Genomic DNA, 19,895 nt, shown 5'->3' with positions numbered 1-19,895 from the left:
AAAGTTAAATAAAAAAATATTCCAGGCACTTAGTCGCCCCAGTAATCTTAAATATATGAAAATTTCTTTTTTATTTATTTTTATTCCTAATTTCTATTTATTCCTTCATCGTAGGTTAATTTTTTTTGAATGCCTTACATATAAAAGATTTTTTTTAAAACATATGCAAAATAACAATAAGTATTTTTATATTTTCTTTTTTTTTAACTGCCTAGAAAAAAATAGACATTTTTGGATTTTTGGTCAAAAGTGGCTGGAATTTTTGGAAATTTTAAATGTTAAAAAATTGATGGCAAAATGAAAAAATCATCTTATTATATATAGAAAAAGTCTCATAGGATAACGATGAAAATAAATACAGAAAAAACACTTGATGTGAAAAAAGTCAACGTATTTTTGTAAATATAGAAATATGAATTTGTTGTATTTTTTTTCAAAATTTGCCTTTTTTTTTGAAAAAAATTATTTCATTACAAAATATTTCAAGAACTTTTTAAATCACTTGAAAAGCAATGAAAAAGTATCCATTTTTATAAAAAAACAATTATGCAAAGCAGATCATTTCAAAAATGTATAATTTCTTGTACTTAAAGCCAAGGAAATCATTTGAAGATAAATTAATGATTAAAAATAAAAAGTTGCTAAAAATTTAAAATTACTAATATCTTATACATATTTTTTAAAAACAATTATTGAAGGGATATTTTTAAAATAAAAAGTCTTTCAAAAAAGCTGCAAGAAAAATGACAAATTTACAATACACAAACAAATATTTAATTTAAAATTTGTAATAAAATTACAGATAAACCATAAAGAAATAGCAGTTATATCCATTTAAGTTATGCATTTGTTTGCAAAATATTTATATTTTAGGAGTGAAATTAATTGAGGCTCAACTGCTATTGTAAAAATTTTTAAGAATTCGCCATTTTTTATGAATTACTTGAGTTTTACATACTTTTTCCAAACACGAATTTGAATTTTGAAATAAAAGTGTATTTAAAAAAAACAGCAAGGAAAAATATCAAAAAGGCGCAGAACAGCTGAAAAAAATTTATAATTCACCAAAAAACTCTTAATATAAAATTTCACAAACAATAACAGACCATAAAGAAATATCACTTATATTCCTTTAAGTTATGCATTATTTAATAAAATATTTATATTTTAAAGACGCAATAAATTGATAAAAATTTACCACTTTTTATGAATTACTAAAATTTTACACATTTTTTTTCAGAGACGAATATAGAAGAACACATATTCTGGAATTCTGAAAAAAGAACATAATTTTGTTTTTCCAGGGAGATAAGTACCAAAATATGCTTAACTGCCTAATATTTTTACTATATACCTACCTACAAATTGCCTAAAATAAGGAATTTTTGATATTTCAACTGTCTGGAATAAATAAAATTAGGCGTTTTTTCTAGGCAGTTGGAAAAAGAAAAAATACTTCAACTGCCTGCCTGGAAGAAGTAAACCAAGATTTTAATTATCAAGAATAATTATTGAGCAAATACTTCTGAAGGTAATAAATCTGAATGAAAGAAATTAATAAGAAAAAGCTTCTATTACTCAGAAATTGAAGGAGAAAAAATGAATCTGAAAAGATAATAAGTCAGGGCTTCGACTACTCTTTAAAGAATTTAGCTCAACTGCATATAGGAATAATTTTAATTGTTTGTAACCCTGATCATTTTTCTAATAGATTTTTGCGATTTTCTTGTTCCACCTGTTGGGTGCCAAACTATCAACTAATATTTTTAATCCAATTATCTGAAGAACGATTGCTTGTAGCAACCTTAACCAAGATTAAGTAAAAAATGATATTTATGCCAAAATTATGAACTCCAGTTAAGTTTCGGCAAATTAACCATCAGGACGGGAGAAGTTAATAAAAGAAGTATAATTCTTAAAACGAAAATGAGGGCATTACTATGGCACGGCGGATTACGGTGTCATTACTACCAGTTGTTACAATGAGCAGCGGGCATTATTAGATAAATCACTGCTTTCCGGGGCAAATTAGTGTCTGGGCCCGGGCAGTATATTTTATAGGAGAGGCGTAGGTGTGCTCGCTCTCTCCTTCTCTCTCCGATTGGAGCAGGCAGACAGCGAAACTCACGAAACAGAAAATTAACCGGCGTATTATGGTTCCCAACAATGGATCGTTTTATCTTTCGCGTGCATTTGCCCGGGCTGTATTACTGATAATTTAGCCGTTGTGTGGAATTTTTGCGGCGAGCCTATACGGAGCTCTAGGTAATTGTTTTTCGAATTTTAAATTAGTTGATTTTGGAAAGGGAAAACATGTATATTGATAATCTTAGTCTGTTCTGTGGCAGTTAGGTAGTTCCTGTAATATACCTATACTCAGGTATTTGCAAATATTTTTGGAATTTATGAGGTTCGACACGGTCTATAATATTTTTTAAAATAAGTCCTAATTCATAAGGGTATGACTATTTCCATTATTTTACCATTTTTTTAGCAAAAATTAAAAACAAAAAACAAAACATTCTTCCATACAACAATCCATACTATAATTTTATAAAATAATGCATAACTTAAATGGACACTGCTGCTATTTGTCTATGGTCAACTTGTAATTGATTCATGATTGACACATTCTCAATGGAATATTTTTAAGTGCATTATGAGTTTTTATCATCTTTTTTGTAGCTTTCCAAAAATTTTTATGCAGTGTGATTTTAATAATTTATTTAAAATGGCGAATTCTTAGCTATTGACCCTCAATTCATTTCAAGACTTTAAAATATAGATATTTTACATAATAATGCATAACTTAAATGGATACCACTGCTATTTCTGTTTAGTTAAATCGTAATTTTAATTGGAATTTAAAATTAATTGTTTGGGTATACGGAGAAATAAAAGAACACGATTTTTTCTTATTAAAGGACAGTGATTAGAATAGTGATATTTCTAGAATGTCTCTGAGTTGCACTAAAGAAAGCATATTCGAGTTACAGAGACCTATTTGCAAATATTCTTAAAATTCGAGAAATTAAAGCAAAAAAACAATGTTTAAATGCAAAAAAATAATTTTTAAATATTTTCAGCCAGTTTTAGTTAGAATTTCAAAAATCGCTCTCAATAAGCTCTTTTAAATTTAGATTTAAAAAAGGCATGACAACCTTTGTTTTGGATTAAAGGCAGTTGGAAGTAGTAAAGGCAGTATCAGTTTGTCTCAGGTTCTTTGGGCACTTAATTTTATCTTAATCCTCAACTGCCTGAAATAAAATAAAATTTTGTTCTTCTTCCAGGCATTTAGAGCAAAATTTTACTCTTGCTGTCTAAAAACTATAAATTATTGCTTCTCTTTCTCTTAGGTAGTTGAATATATATTTGATCCTGAACTGCCAAAAACTTAATTTAAGTAGTTGAATTTTTTCAAATAGCAGGAAAATTAACATCATTTAAGCCTCAGCTGCCTGGAATTTTGAGTTACAGAGTTACAGAGATTTGTTTGCAAATATACTTGGAATTTTTGAAATTAAAACGTCCATCCAAGAATCCATCTCAATCATATTGTATATTTGAAAAACTCTTATTTTCAGTAAAGTAATGATCAATTTGTCTCAGGTTCTTCAGGCAGTTAATTATATTTAGATCCTCAACTGCCTGGAAGAAAAATATTAATTCTTTAATTCCAGGCAATTTAGGGTCAAATTAATATTTAACTGTCTGTGGATGAAAACAATTATTTCATCAATACTAGAGAGACTCAAATAATGCTAATTTTCAGGTTCTTTCTTAGAGAGTCTTTCTAGGTAAAAACCGAGCCCAGGAGTATCTAGAATTTTGAGTCTTTCTATGCTAAAACCTCTCTTGTCTAGTGGAAATACCTAAAAATTGAGTTTTTTTGAGTTAAGGTAACCTATACACATTTATTTAATGTAAAAACATCAAATAATTGACTCAAAGTAGTTAAAGGTCAAATTTATGTTTAACTGCCTGGAACAAAAATATTATTTTATTAATTCCAGGCAGTTCTTCAGAAGAAATTTAGAAATTTAAAAAAAAAATTAAAATCAAGACAAAAGTCAGTTATAATATTTATTAACTACTATAATTTTCTTGCTAAAAACAGTATTACTTTTACAGGGAGATCTAGTTATAGTTCACCTTAAGAAGATTAATAATTTTTTAGTAAAAAAAGGGTTTTGTATATTAAACTGTGTAAAAAAAAATATATTTAACTTCACCTCAATCCAGGACCTAACTTCGTCAATAAACACTATTTTTCAATAAATGCTTTAATTTCTGTTGGGCGCCAAAAAGATGTTTTTGATATATTTCAGTTCTTTAACGCCTAATATATTTCTGAAATAAGCTATTTTTTTTATATTTACAATAATACGTTCCTCTTCTTCTACAACTGCCTGGAAGAAAGATACTATTTAATTAATTGCAGGCAGTTAAGATTTAACTAATACTAAGTTCCTGCTATCCGAAAGAACTTAGCTACCTGAAAATAATTCCTGGCAGTTCAGTGACAAATTTATATTCAACTGCCTGGGAGTAAGAAGAGCATTAATTTATTAATTTTAAGTAGTTACGAGTCAAATGTATGTTCATTTATGCCCTATTTTATGATGTCGTTGAAAAATGAACATATATTTGTATTAGAACTACATGGAATTATTAAAATATTTTTTTCCTTCCAGACAGTTGAATATATCTGTAATATAGTTGAATATACCTAATATTTGACCCTAAACTGCCTGGAATTAATGTATTCTGTTTAGGCAATTATACATAAATTTGATCCTTAAGACATCCTAGCTAGGCTTTAAATGATCTCGATTAAAAAAGAAACGGATCAATTTTTGCATAAGGCCCTAGAATTCTTAATAAACTTGAATAATTCATAAATAAATATTAAACCCTGTATTTTTTTAAGCATTGTTTATTCGAAGAAAGTTAGAATTCCTTGAAGATTCTGAATCTAGCATACATGCAGTATAAATAGCGTATCAAAACTACACAAACTTGCCAAATTTGATTCAAAGAAAAGGGAATCCAAGAGATGAGTTAATATTTCTCATTTCTTTAATTATATTGTGCATTGTGTGCTTTAAACAAAGCTTCTCGTTCATCAGTAAACTAAAAGTATTTAATATAAAAGTTTCCTGTCTGTTTACAATCATACTCATATAAGAATTATACATTAGTACAGTGGCGGCACAAGAAGGTAATACTAAATAATTTACATTACAAGTGACAAGAATTTTTCACAGAATTTTTACAGCGTATGTAATTGACCGATTTGAACAAGTTTTTTTTATTAAAATCATAAAAACTCTGCCTTTTATTTTTTATTTATATAAGTAGTTGAGATTCTGCAGACAGCAATTAAATCAAGTCTCAACTGCCTAGAATTATTAAAATAATATTTTTCTTCCAGGCAGTTGATTGTAAATTTGACCCTGAACTGCCTGGAATAAATAAATTTATGTTTTTCTTCCAGTTAATTGAAAAGATAGAAGACGTCATATTTTAGATAGTTAATGTTGCTACAAGTGGCCGTTCTTCAGATAATTGGATTTCAAAATCTTAGTTTATAGTTTGGCGCCCAACAGGTGGGGCCTATTGAAGTAAGACAATTGAAAAAATACATCAGAAAAATGATCAGAATTCCAAACAATTAAAGTCATTCTTTTATGCAGTTGGGGTTAATTTTTCTAAGAGTAGTTAAAGTCATGATTCAGCATTTTTTCAGACTTATTTCTCTTTTATGCACTTCGAGTCTTTTCTCATTTATTCCATTTGTTCAGATTTATTGCCAATAATTTCCTTATTAATTATTTTTCATGACTACAATTTTGATTTAATTCCTCCAGGCAGTTAGATATAAAAGATATGCCCTGTTTTAGGAACTTTATACAGATTCATTATTGCCATTTCAATAGAAACAAAAAGTGCACTTTATTTTATTAAAAAACATAATCTACCAATCTTTATCTAACTAGAACCTCATAAACTATAATAAAATTCAATCCCAAATATTTAATCTGAAAACTAACTTCCAATACATCACGCAATTACACCCTGTTTAAAATAAGGTAAATCTAACTAATAACTATGTTTAAATTAGTGTCATGATGTCTACGTTTCCACCTCGTGCGTAAATAAACAATATTCCTGAAAATATTTCTCTCAAACTGATATGTTTGCCGTTTAAAACAACAAGTACCTAGTTAAATAAACTTTTATTCATAATAAATAAATATAGTCTTAATTCAAACTGGGGAAGCCTAAAATGTAAACGCGCAGCCCGGGCCCCTCTCTAGCCTACAAATAAACCGAGAACATATAAATTGATTATTTTAATTAAACAGGGCGAATTTCTCGGTAAATAGCCGCTATTTACTTAAAATAAACCATTTAAACAATACAATGAATATAAGAGAGAATCATGGGGGCGCCAGATATACATCATAAGAGATCGTATCTTGACGGGTTGTCATGAGGTCGTGTAAAATGGGTGTATAAAGTGACATGCGACATATGTCACTTTATTAAATGTAATTTTTTTAAGAATTAGGGCCTAATCGGTGAAAGAGGAAATAGTACTCGAGACTATTTCGTTCTTTTTTTGTTGCCTTGGAATAACAGGAGACCACACGTGAGTCGACCGATCGCGGGTCACAGGTACAAGTCGTTACACTCAGAGTTCAAGCTGCATAACACACCTTTTATTTCCGTTGATACCGGGCAAGATAAAGTACCACTAGTAGTGTATTTTTATTTATTAAGAGTGAACGAATATATGATATAATCATGTGCGTTTAAGTTATGCATCAAATTTTTTGTTTAATTTTCTAACCTGTGTATTTTCGTAGCTTTCTAAAATAAACCAACAATATTGTTCTTTGAACTGCCTGGAATTATAAAATAATTTGATTTTAAATCTCATTAGTATATCAATGTTTTATTCCAGGCAGTTGAGACATTATTCTGAATACAATCCTTCTACTGACCTGCCTAAAATAATAAATTAATTTTAATTTGAATGTGATTTAATGAATAATTCCAAGCAGTTGAGATCTTTTTTTATTATAATGAATTTATGGAACGGTTTTACTTTTTTTAGTCTCTATATTTTTTCCTCCTTTACATTGCTTGGAACTAATAAAATGGCGTTTTCCTAAGCAGTAATTAGGCAATAAAATGTTTTTGCCCGTTGAATATCTCTATAAATAGTTTGACTTTGTTGAGTAAATAGAATAATTAAATGTTCTTCTAAGCAGTTGAGGATAGCACCATTTAGATAAATATCTCAACTGCCTGGAATTAAAAAAAGATTGACCCTGGCAGTTATTTTAGACCATCTTGTAAATTATTATGGCGGTTAAGGAAATTTTTAAATTTTAGGCATTTATTCCCTTAAATACCTAAATCGATGATTTTTTAAGCAGTTGATGAACAGATCGTTTCCTTTTATTGTTTTCCCAGTTTTAAATCCCTTAAATGATTGAAATGATATTTTTCTAGGCAAATAAAGAAATATATATATGAATAAATAATATAAATAATTATACATTTTATTGGCTTTTAAGTAGGTAAACTTTTATTAGTCCTTAAGTGCCTAGAATAAAAAAATTGTTTTTCTTTCAGGCTATTATACTAATAGGAAAAACTTATTTTAGGTAGCTAAAATTCGTTTCAGGCAACCTTAATTTTTAAAGCTTTTGACCCTGAACCTGGGATAATTTTTTTATAGGGTAATTTAGAAAATCTTTGGATATCAGGTATCTTTATCCTCAAATATCTGGAATGATGGTTTTTCAAGCAGTTATTAAAAAGCAATATATTTTCTCAAAAAGATCGGTTCCTTTTATTGCTTACCAAATTTTAACACCCTTGAATGATTGAAATTAAGTTTTTCTTCCAGGCAGTTGAGGATATTTAAGAAAAATTAATTTTAAGTAGTTTAACCAACCTTAGTTTTTAAATATCAGGTAATTTATGACCCTAAAGTATCTGAAATTGTAGTTTTTTAAACACTTTCTTTTGATATTATTTAGATATCAAACATATTTTGATTCTTAACTGCTAAAAATGGTGATTTTCCAATAAGTTCATGAAAAAAAAATTATTAGAGGTATTTCAACCATTTATAAATAATATAAATTATTTGTACATTTTAGAGGATTTCAAGTAGATAAACTTTTGTTAGTTTTCAAGTGCCTAGAATAAATAAAATATTTTTTTTCAAGCTATTGAACAAATAAAAAAAAGCTTATTTTATGTAGTTAAAACTCATTTTAGGCAACTTTCAATTTAAAATAAAACACCATTTTTTACCCTACTGCCTATAATTATATTTTTTTAATAATTTGTTTTAGGCTTTTAGGCTTTTATATATCGAAAACAAATTCAGGCAACTAAATAACAATTTACCTATCAAGTAATTAAACTTTTATTAAGCCTTAACTGCCTGGAATCCACTTATTTATTCCAGGCAATTAAAGATATATTTAAAAAAACCTTATTTTAGTTAAAGATCCATTCATAAAACCTTAATTTTTACATCTCAGGCACTTTTTGATCCTAAACTGCCTGAAATTATATTTTTCATGTAGTTTTTTTTTACACTGTCAGGCATCAATAAATCAAAAATAAATTCAGGCAAGACGCTATAAGTTATTTTTGCCCTTTAAGTAGTTCGACTCTTGTTCAACCTTAACTACTTGAAATATTTTTTTTAATAATAAAATAAATAATTTGGTTTTTTCAAGTTCCTTTTAGGCAGAATTATATTTAAATATTACCTTTTAAGTAGTTTAGTATTATTTAAACCCTAAGCGCCTAGATTAAAATACATTGATTTTGTTTCAGGCAATGTTGTTAACCTCAACTGCCTAAAATATAATTTTTCCGGCAGTTAAAGAAATTAAAAAAAGTCTTATTTTAGGGACTTTAAATCCTTTTCAGAGAGCACAATACTAAGTAGTAAAACTTTTGCTAGTCTTCAACTGCTTGGAATAAATAAAATTATGTTTATCTTCCAGGCAGTTGAAAAATTTTGAAAAAAAAATATTTTATTTAGTTAAATATTAATGTTTAAATTCCAGGCAATTTGTGACCCTTAGTTGCCTGAAATTTTAGGTTTTCAAGCAGTTGCTTTTAAGGCTTTGAGGCAGGCATATTATTTAAATATCAGATATATTTTGATCCTTAACTGCAATAAATGATGTTTTCCAAGCCACTAATTATTTGTCTCTTATTTGCCTTGAAATAATTTAGCTTTTGGTAATCCTCAAGTGCCTAAAATAAATTAAAAAAGCGTGTTATTTAGTTTCTATTATTCTTAAATATTGGGCAATTTTTGAACCTAAACTGCCTGAAATATCTTTTTAGTGTTTTAGGCATTAACAATTTTTACTTCCTTTAAAACAGTTCAATTTTTATTAAGTCTTAGCTACCTGGAATATTTTTTTCAGGCAGTTTCAGAATATTTTTTTAATTTTAGGTAATTAGTATTTCTTTCAACCTTTAAATATAAGTAGCTTAGTTAGGCCTCAAGTGCCTGCAATAAATGAATTTATTTTTTTTCCAGAGGATTCATAGAATAAAAAAAAACATATTTTAGGCAGTTTATTTTACGTCCTTTTAGGCAACTTTAATCAATAAATATCAGGCATTTTAGACTTAATATAATATTTCAAGTATTTTATTTTAGACTTTTGGACAGCCATATTACTGGAATATTATCCATATGTTGATCCCTAACTGCAAGAAATAATGTTTTTTTAAGCAGTTAACCAAAAAAGGTACTTAATGGCTTTCAAGTAGTTGAACTTTTGTTGGCCCTTAACTGCCTGGAATTACTAAAATTATGTAAAAAAAATATCATATTTTAAGTAGCTGATACTAATTTTTTTGATGGTCCACTTGTGTTGTTTCTTTAATTATAAAATTCAGCAAATTATGGCTCTCAACTGCCTGGAATAAATAAGAACAAATCCCATGAACTTGCAAGAAAAAACAAATAATATTGACCATATTTTCTTAAAATACCTCAACTGCCTTGACTCATAAATCACATCTTTTGTCCCTTGATCTTCTAAGGAACTACCTCCACTGTCTGCGATAATTAAATAATGTAGAGCCTCTTAAAAACAAACGTAAAAAATTAGGTTTTCAATCTTATATAACTGTAAAAGGCCATTAAACCAAAAATCCAAAAACTTGTCAGGTAAACGGTTAATTTTGAGTCCCAATAACACTTTTCTGTCGAGATTTTAAGATAACTAGGCAGGTAGACCATAAATTTTATAAAATACCTTGGCAAAGATAAGTAAAAGCCCCTTTTAAGACCCCATAATCAATTTGTCAACAGGGTGAGTTTCGAAAAAGTCTTCTATATTTAATACCGGGTGTGATATATCCTCAACATATTCTCCAAAGATCAAATTATTTTAAATGGGCGAACGGGAAAGGGGTTTTATTTAATTTTCTAATTAAATTTAGTCGGTAATGGTATTATTATCGTTGTATATCGAGGGTGATGAGTAACGCAACACTCCCCATGCCCAATTTATAGTTACGCTTCACGCGTTTTTGATTACCGTCCTAGTAGAAGTGAGGTTATTTAATTTTGCTTTCGGAATATTAAACCGGTCGACGATGCATTAAGAATATAATGCGTGCATTATCGTGCGTTCGGGTTTTCATTTTTAAGAATGGAATATTAATAGAACATCTCTTAAAGTGATCTTTCTCTAACATTTTGAATCATTGAATTAATTGACCAATTTAAGAGTCAAATTTATATTTAATTGCCTGGAAGAAAAATATTGATTTATTTATTCCAGGCCAGTGGGAGTCAAATTTAATGTTTACCTCAGGATTTCAAAATATCAATAAAATTTTGTAGGCATACAAAACAAATAACTTGGACTGTCATAGGCCTTTAGAGACCCAAATATTGTCCACAAATCAATTTTTCACTTTACGGTCAATTAAAATAACAATTAAACCTAATTAACTGACCCACAGAAAAAAATACACACTTGCCTTACAATTAATTAGAGAGAGAAAAAATAATAATTCTTTCTAAGTGTATATACTTACTAATGAGTCTACTTCGGGGTCCGCTATATAATAAGGTTTTTCTTGGCGTATCTGAAAAATAAAGAAAAAAATTATTAAATTAACGTGCCAGAGAACATCAAAGCAGTAAAAGTAGCGGCGGTGTTGACTTTATTATAATAGAAAACTACTTGGGGTAACCCTGTTATTTTACGGCAGTTTTATAAAGTGAGGGAGCTTGATCGGATAGAGTTGATAATGTCCACTGTTCGTCAACCTTATTATTACGCTCGGAGGTTCGGGTCCACCTCCCATATACCCACGTGCAACTCTTTGGGTAATTATAGGGATTTCCGTCGTATAGGTTGGATGGTTATTAAGTTACTTTTGGCACGACCATGGGAGGAGGTTTTACCTCTTTTATCTTAAATTGATACTTTGTCGTACTTGGGTCGGGAGGGAATTTTTTAATCACAATCAAGGGAGTGCTACTTTATGAGGATTTAACTGTATTAATTATTTTTGTACATTTTTATAGGCCACGATGTTGGGCGCCAAAAGTGTTTATTGCATTTTTTGATATTTAATCATATTTACCCCCTAAATATTGCCTATAATTATTTATTAGTGCTAGTCAATTTACGATAATAATTATTATTCTAAATTGACAAATTATTAAACTTGGACCAGGAAGTATTTTGTTAATATTAATCTTTTTAAATATAATCTCATAAAATTTTTACAGGCCACAATGTTGGGCGCCAAAAGTGTTTATTTCATTTTTTAAATTAAATCGTATTTACACCCTAAATAATAAATATTTATTAGAGTATCACTAAATTATTAAATAAATTATGCCAATAAACATAAAAAATGCGATAAACTGAAATTTTTCAAAGGAGTTACTGGATTTTAAAGATTTTGAAAATTATAATAAATCATCTCAATCAAGGACTATAACAGCAAAATGAATTACTAAAAAATATTAAATGAAAAAAAAGTGCCTAAAGTAGCATTTTAGAATTAATTTAGTTTTAAATGAAATGTTTAAATTAAACGAAAGATTTTTATGTAAATTGTTTTTCCCTCTTGCGTTTCGGAAAATAATATCAGATTTTTTGGATCGTAAAAACAAGAAACGTAAAAACAGATCGGCTTAATTAAAGACCTTCATGGCAATATTTAATACTCATAAAGAAATTCAAATTATTAAATAAAAATCATTTTTGGCACTTTATTTTTAAATCAAAGATTTAAATTAATTAAAAGAGTGAAATTTCAGGTGTTATTTTCTCTTCTGTTCCCAGTGAAAAAAATTTTTTTTTTGTATTTAAAAAATATCAAAAAATTAGTTCAATTATTGACAAAATTTTATATTACTTAAAATTAAAAAAAAATACATTTATTTTAGGTACTTCAATTAATTTAATTCTTAATCAATTTTTTTTAACTAACTTAACCGAGTTTTTTATTTTATATATTTTTTTTCTCTTCTGTTCCCAGTGAGAAAACTATTAATTTTGTATTTAAAAAATATCAACAAATTAGTTTAATTATTGACAAAATTAATTATTATTCAAAATTAAAAAAAAATTAGGAATTTAAATTTATTTTAGGTACTTAAATTAATTTATTTTTTTATCAATTTTTTTAACTAACTTAACCGAGTTTTTTAATTTATATATTTATAATAAAATTTAATTAAATCGATTGAAGTTTTAAATATAGTATAATTTGCAACAAACTAATTTTGAGTTAATTTTCTTTTAAATGTATAGATTTTTTGACTTTATTATTGAAGTCGTTGGATTAACAAACATAATGCCATCTTTAAAATTTTTTTTTTAATCTTAATATTTAAATTTATTAATTTTTAAATTATAAATATTGGTTTAATACGACGCATGTATTACTTGAATATGCAATTTTCTTATTAACATAGGTGTGTTATAGAAATAAGTAATGGAACGTAATTTTTGTACAAACTATTATATTTTTTTATTTTATTAGATTCATTTGTTAAATTTTAGGTTTATTTAAATACGTAAAATTTTTATTATTATTATTATTATTATTATTATTACTACTACTATTATTAATATTTAAAAAAATTTAAATATAAGTTCTTAAACAAATTAATTATTAAATTAATTAAAAAACTGACTTCACTACTAAATTTTCTATTTTGGAAAAAAATTCTGTTCCTAAGAATAATGTGAAAAATAGCAGTGCTTTAGTGCTTCAATTAATTTAATTAAAAAAAATTAATTAATTTAGCAAGTCGATTTTAAATTTATTTACTTCTAAAACCATTATCTTACTTAAAATTTTTTTATTTTTTTGAGATGTTTGATTTTTACTTATTATTATTTTTTTTCCATTCCTAATAATAGATTTTAAAAATAATAACAAAGAAGCTTAATAAAGGACAAAACAAAAATATTAATTTAAGAGCAGTAAACTAAAAAAGGTAACAAATAATTTGAATTTGAAATCCTTAATTTTCGTGGTTATATTTTTTTTAATATATGATTCTTTTTATTGGTAGTTGTTTTTATAATTTTTTTTTATTCCTTAAGAAGAAAACAGTATATAAAAATAATAACCACAAAGCGCAATAAATTACTCCAAAATTAATTTAAGAAGATTAAACTAATAAAAGAAAGATTTCTCTGAGCACTCAAATTAATTTAATTTTAAATTAAATGAAAAGTTGATTTAACTTTAAAATTTTCTATTTTAAAAGTCTAGTTTGACATAATTCACTTTTAAAACCACAAATATATAACTGCTTGAAAATGTTTGATTTTAAGACCTTTAAGTTAGCAAATTTAATACCATACTGTCAACTTTATTAATATTTGAAACATTTTCTTTTATTTACTATTAAATATCATATTTTTATAATTTTCTTATTTACTCCTAAAGAAAATGTAAAATCAAATCAGCATAATAAAAGATCTTAATACCACTAGAGCAATACTAATATAAAAAAAATGAAAAAATGGAGGATTTTCTTTATCAATCTAATTAAGTTAATTTTAAAATTTATGTTAATTGAAGATATTTAAATTTGAAGGTAAGCAAACTTATCGCTATATTATTTTATTGTTATTTATAGAAAAATATCAGATTTCTTGGATTTTAAAATTATTAACAATATCAGCCTAATACAAAATTTTAATAGTAACTTTAATATTTAAAAAAATTAATAAATTTAAAAATATTAAATAGTTGGTTTTCAGGTAATTTATTCGGTTTTAAATCGTTAGATTAACCAATTTAACACCACACTTTTTTTTAAGTATTTGATTTTATGCAACTACAGTACAGTATAATAATAATAATTAAGTTTTTTTAAAAATAAAAACTCTTAAGTGTTCTAATTACTTGGTATATTGGACTACTTAAAATTAAATACATAATTAATTTAGCAAATTCACGAATACTAAACTCTTTTGATTCCTTGATATTCGTTTTCGAGTTTAAATTTCTTTTTCGTTTCTAGTTTTTTTATTAAGTGATTTTCTTATGTTTTTCTTATGTTTTTTTGCTGTCTATATTAATGCCCAAAAATTTGCATGATTGTGATGGTAACATGTTTGATATTCCAAAATATTTAAGTAGTAGTGTTCTTTCAAGACGGTTTCTAAATTTTTTAATTTTTTCCTAGGGTTTTGAAGAAATGATAATTTTTTCCAGGCAGTTGAATAAAGTTCCTATTGTTTACCGGAATTTCCCTTTTCCAGGAATATAAATAATATTAGTGCTCTGCTCCTGATTGTCGATTGTAGTGAAATTTTTAACATTCTCCAGAATTCCAGTAGCACTGAACATTAAAAAATTAACACTGAATTTAATCATAATTAATTAAGAAGATTTAAATGCCACACATTTTTTCTAGTGTTTTTTTTTAACTTAAATCATAAATACAAAAAAATATGATAAGTTGAATTGAAAAATGGCTTGAACTTTATTGTCCTAATATTTTATATGTCCCTAATTTGGGTTTCATGAATATCAAACTAGAGTAACAAAAAATAAGAAGTAACGAGTGTATGTTATTAAATAAGAGGAAAAAAATAGTGATTTAATAAAATGGAAGGACGTAGTCATGTAATGTTTTAACACCATGTTTGAGAAAGTTTTATTAAAATTTCATTATCCCTTAATTCAGTCTACAACCTAGTCACAGTTTGCCCTATTCAGTCTAGCCACCACGAAAAAGGCAACAATTAATCCATTCAACGAGCATTCATCCCAAATGCCCGTTCAATGATACCAAAATCTAATTAAAAAGCCATAATTTAACGCTAAATTAGGTAATTGGTTCTCGTTCCACCCAAACAACACACCCCGTTTAATTTCAAAACTAAAAAAAAATGTAGAACATTTAATTATCTCACTTAACGTAAATGGCGTACAAGAACCGAATAAAACGACCCAAAAAAAAATGCGAAAACTCGAATTCCACGAGTCGCTGGCCCGCTAAATTAATGAACACATCACAAATGACAAGATAAACTCTAATTGACATGAAACTAATTTAAATTCATAATGCTGACTGGTCGCGTATGTGCCGAACACATGTCTTTGCTTGAAAAGTTCCTCCATGTATTTATTGTATTAATATTTCGTCTCATTAAATATTGGTTAAATCTTAAATTAATTTGTAAGTTAAAAAATGCGATATTTCTATAGTCTCAATTTATGCCTAACAAGTCACATTAAACCCGATTGTGGTTTGGCAGTAATTACGGGTTGGGTAACATCTGTTCACCCAAAATAGCTGCCTTCCGAACCGAACGTTTAATTATTTCATAAAACGCTTTTTTCCCACTTTTAGGTCTGATTTTTTTTTGCAAAATGTGTCAACTAAAGGATTTATCGCCTTTAATGAAGATATATGAACATATGAACAAATTAAGGGTGTAACTTTGTAATATTTTCTTAAACTTAAATATAAAAAGAATTTCATTTATATTTAGTATTCCTATAATTCCTAATTCCATAAGCATAGGAGATCTGGTTGATGTTATCAAGAGAGACTTGACAAAGGCTTTTGATGATGTTTAAGTCATACAATAATGAATTAAAATGAATTTCTGGAAATGATGGAAGAATTATGTTCAAAGTATAAAGTTATTTAAATTTAAAAGAGACTGTCAATGCCATTTAATTAAATTTTGAAATTGTTGAGTAGTTGGGAGTTTTTAGTAAAAAAATTCTGATGAAGTTGACTATTAAGGTTATTTATAAAGAGAGGTTATATCAGGTACTTTATATATTATAATTAAATTGCTATTTATTCAATGCATGGAAGGAATAAGACATTTCCTTAAGTGCCTGAAAAAAACTTTCAAGTGTCTGGAAGAAATGTATAATGAGGAAATTAAAATGCCTGGAAAATATTTGAAAATTCTTTAAATGTCTTGAAAAATAAGAAATTTATTCAACTGCCTGGAAGAAATTAATGATTTTTTCACATGCCTGAAAAAAAAAAGAAACTTCCTTAACTGTTTTGAACAAAATATAAAAATTCTTTAACTAAGTTCTTCAATGAGACAAGAAAATTCTTCATAAAAACATATTATTGAATGTTATTCTAATTTTTTCTTTTAGTGCATCAATGTCGTCTGGTTGATTTTGGCAAACCCTTTCTCTGACAAATCCCCAAAGAAAATAATCCAGCGGTGTTAAATCGGGAGATCTAGATGACCATTCAATAGTACCTTGTCCAACGATTAAGAAAAATAAAATCAAGATACCTGCAAACATTAACACGAAAATGTGGAGGAGCACTATTCTGAAAAATAGGAAATTTATTCAACTGCCTGGAAGAAATTTATCATCAAAAATAAGAAAATTGAGGAACTGCCTTAAAAAACTAATTTTTTTTAATGCGTTAAATAAATAAGGAACTTTGTTAAAGTTTGTCTTATTTGTTTTAGATACTTAAGGAAATTTATTATTTCTTAAGGTAGTTCATTAAAAGCAAATTTTCTGATATTTCATCAACTGCCTAAATTTATTCAATTGCCTGGAAGAAGCTAAATATTTTTTCAAATGCCTGGAAGAAATATGGATATTCTTTTAATGGCCTAAAAAACATCAAATTTCCAGGTGTTTTTTCCCTTTTTTTTCGAAAAATTGAGAACATTTTTTTATTTCTTTTAGACAGTTCAACAAAGTTAAGTTTCTTAATTATAATTTTTTTCTCTATATTTCAAAAAAAATTTGTTTGAAAAAAAATTACTTAATGGGTCTGAAAAAGAGTGGACAAAAAACACAACTTTAGTGAACTGCTTGAAAAAAAAACAATAAATTTAAATTGGTGTGGGTATAAATAAGTATTATGATTTTCCTAATTGGATATTAGTTCCATGACAAATAAACGAAATGCATAATTTAAGTGGCTATGAGGGATTTTTTTGTATAAACCACAAGAAGCCTTTAATTCTAAACTTGCTATTTTCCAAGGCATTTTTAAAGAGTTTTCATATTTCTTTTAAATAATTCGGAAAATCTTTTACTTTTTACAGGCAGCTGAGAATTTTTTTGATAAATTTGTAAAGCAATTGCTGAATTTTCATAAAACTTTACTTTGGTGGAATGCCTGTGAGAAATAAAGAGTCAATTTAAGTACCTGGCAGATCAGGCAAAAAATACCAGGAAATTTGCTGTTTTTAAAAACAATAAATTTAAATTGATGCGAAAACATTAGAAAATATGCTGTTTTTAAGCGACATGAAAAACTGCCTGGAATAAATAAAAAATTTTCCTATGTTTTCTCAAATAAAAGAAAAACATGGAATTTATTAAGCTGCCTTGAAAAACATCCAATTTCCTAGTTGAACATAGCACGTTTTTTGATAATTTATCAAAGGTTTAAAAAAAAGTGCCAAAAAAATTCATTTATTCGATGTTCCTCCAAATACATGAACAAAACATAAAGGTTTCTTAAATGCCTTAAAAAACAGCAATTTTCCTAAAAAAATTAAAAATTAAATTTCTTCCAAGCAATTAAACGATTTTTCTGTTCTTGTTCAGAACAGTTAAAAAATGTCATATTTCCTTTAGGAAATTTACTATTAAAAATTTATATTCGTATGCATTTTTATATCTAAGTCTTAGGAATTCTGTAATTTTCCTCCTTTTGTCATAAGTCATCTCTTTCTTGATTTAATTAGATACCTTTTGTGAGGTTAATTTTGACCAAAACAACTACCCAACTTACGAGTTTATACAGAAAAATCATCGTCTTATAAGTAAATTTGTTGAAATTTTACTATTGAAATTGCAATGAAAGTTGACCCTAAAAACCACCTTTGTGGATTATATTGGGACTTTATTTAGACAAATTTGGACCAAAATAGAAATAAAAATCTTTATATAAATAAACCACATTCATACGTACATTCATTAGCCCTTAAAATACTCCGTTGACTTCTTCTGATAACATATGGTTTAAAAATTCTTAACAATCAAGGCTTTAACATTAACATGCTTGAAACCAATTTATCATTCATTACCGGGAGTGTCACGTCAAACGAGGGCAATACAAACCATTCATTTATGAAAAAAAAAAGTAATTTCTTCAAAATCTATATAACCACTGTTAAAGGATATAGAACACTTTAGTCGTTTTCCAATAAAGCTGTCGTTGGTCCATAAACCGAGGCATTTTGAGCCACTTTTATGAAATATTATTTATTTATTTGGGATAATAAATTAGCCGGGGCCTATCCCTAATTGAAGTTAGTGTAAACATGTGGTTTTTCTAGAGGTCTCTCGATAAGTGGTACGGACGTATTTTCGGGTATACACGGTAAGGATTGGGTTACATGTGCGGCGCAGATGCCCGAACAACCGAGGGCTCAACGCGATTATTCAGACAGTTCGGGTTCGTTGTTTTAGAATTTTAAAGTTCTCGAGTTACATGAACGTTTTTTTTTGAGAAAATACCAACACCAACGTGTCGAATCTATACCGGAGATTTGTGTCTGGAATGTATTTTTAATCCTTATTTATTCTTTGAGTTTGTTTTGAGAAAAAATGCATAACTTAAATGGGTATTATGCCCTTCTTAATTGGATATTAGTTCTATGACAAATAAACGAAATGCATAATTTAGGTGGCTATAAGGGGCTTTTTTGTATAAACCTTAAGAAGCCTTTAATTCTGAATTTGCTATTTTTCAAGGCATTTTTAAAGAATTTTCTTTTTTTTTCCCAATATTTCGGAAAATCCTTTACTTTTCCCAGGTAGCTGGGTATTTTTTTGGTAATTTTGTAAAGGAATCGCTGAATTTTCATAAACATGACTTTGGTGATATGCCTGTAAGAAATAAAGAGTTACTTAAAGTACCTGGCAGATTAGGCAAAAAATACCAGGAAATTTGCTGTTTTTAAAACTCTGTTGTATGATTTTCTTTTATGTACCTTTTTTGTCCACCGAATTTTTGTCCAGGTTTTTAACGATATTTTGTATTAATTCCCTGTTTTTTGTTTAAACAGTTAAAGAATTTGCTTATTTTTTCCAGGCAGTTAAAGGTATGGTAAATTTCGTCTAGGCTCTCATTTTTTCCAGGTATTTTCAGATAATGCAATTTTATAATTTTTTTAACGCAATTGTGGAAAATCTTTATTTTTTCCCAGCAAACATTTTTTTTCTATATATTCAAGTTTTAATTATTTGATGCTAGATTTTAATTATTTTATGTTTTTTAGGCCTGTGTTAATTTTTTTACAAACAATTAAAGACAAATTTTCTATTTTATTAAGATACTTAAAGATTTTTAAAATTTCTTCCAGGCATTTTTGGAAATT

General features: G+C 27.1%; 1 protein-coding gene across 1 annotated transcript in view; it reads right to left on the bottom strand.

Annotated features, from left to right (window-relative positions):
• LOC126735273 (homeobox protein homothorax-like) overlaps positions 1–19,895 on the bottom strand; it is a 199,594-nt gene that overhangs the window by 62,144 nt on the left and 117,555 nt on the right. The window contains exon 5 of the mRNA XM_050439221.1: positions 11,110–11,160. Within this exon, the coding sequence (XP_050295178.1) occupies positions 11,110–11,160 (51 nt within the window). The remainder of the gene's footprint in view (positions 1–11,109; positions 11,161–19,895) is intronic.

The sequence above is a fragment of the Anthonomus grandis genome, chromosome 4 (genome assembly GCF_022605725.1).
Source record: "Anthonomus grandis grandis chromosome 4, icAntGran1.3, whole genome shotgun sequence".
Taxonomy (NCBI): Eukaryota; Metazoa; Arthropoda; class Insecta; order Coleoptera; family Curculionidae; genus Anthonomus; species Anthonomus grandis.
The sequence above is the reverse complement of the archived record's forward strand: the minus strand, read 5'-3'. Positions and strand labels throughout refer to the sequence as shown.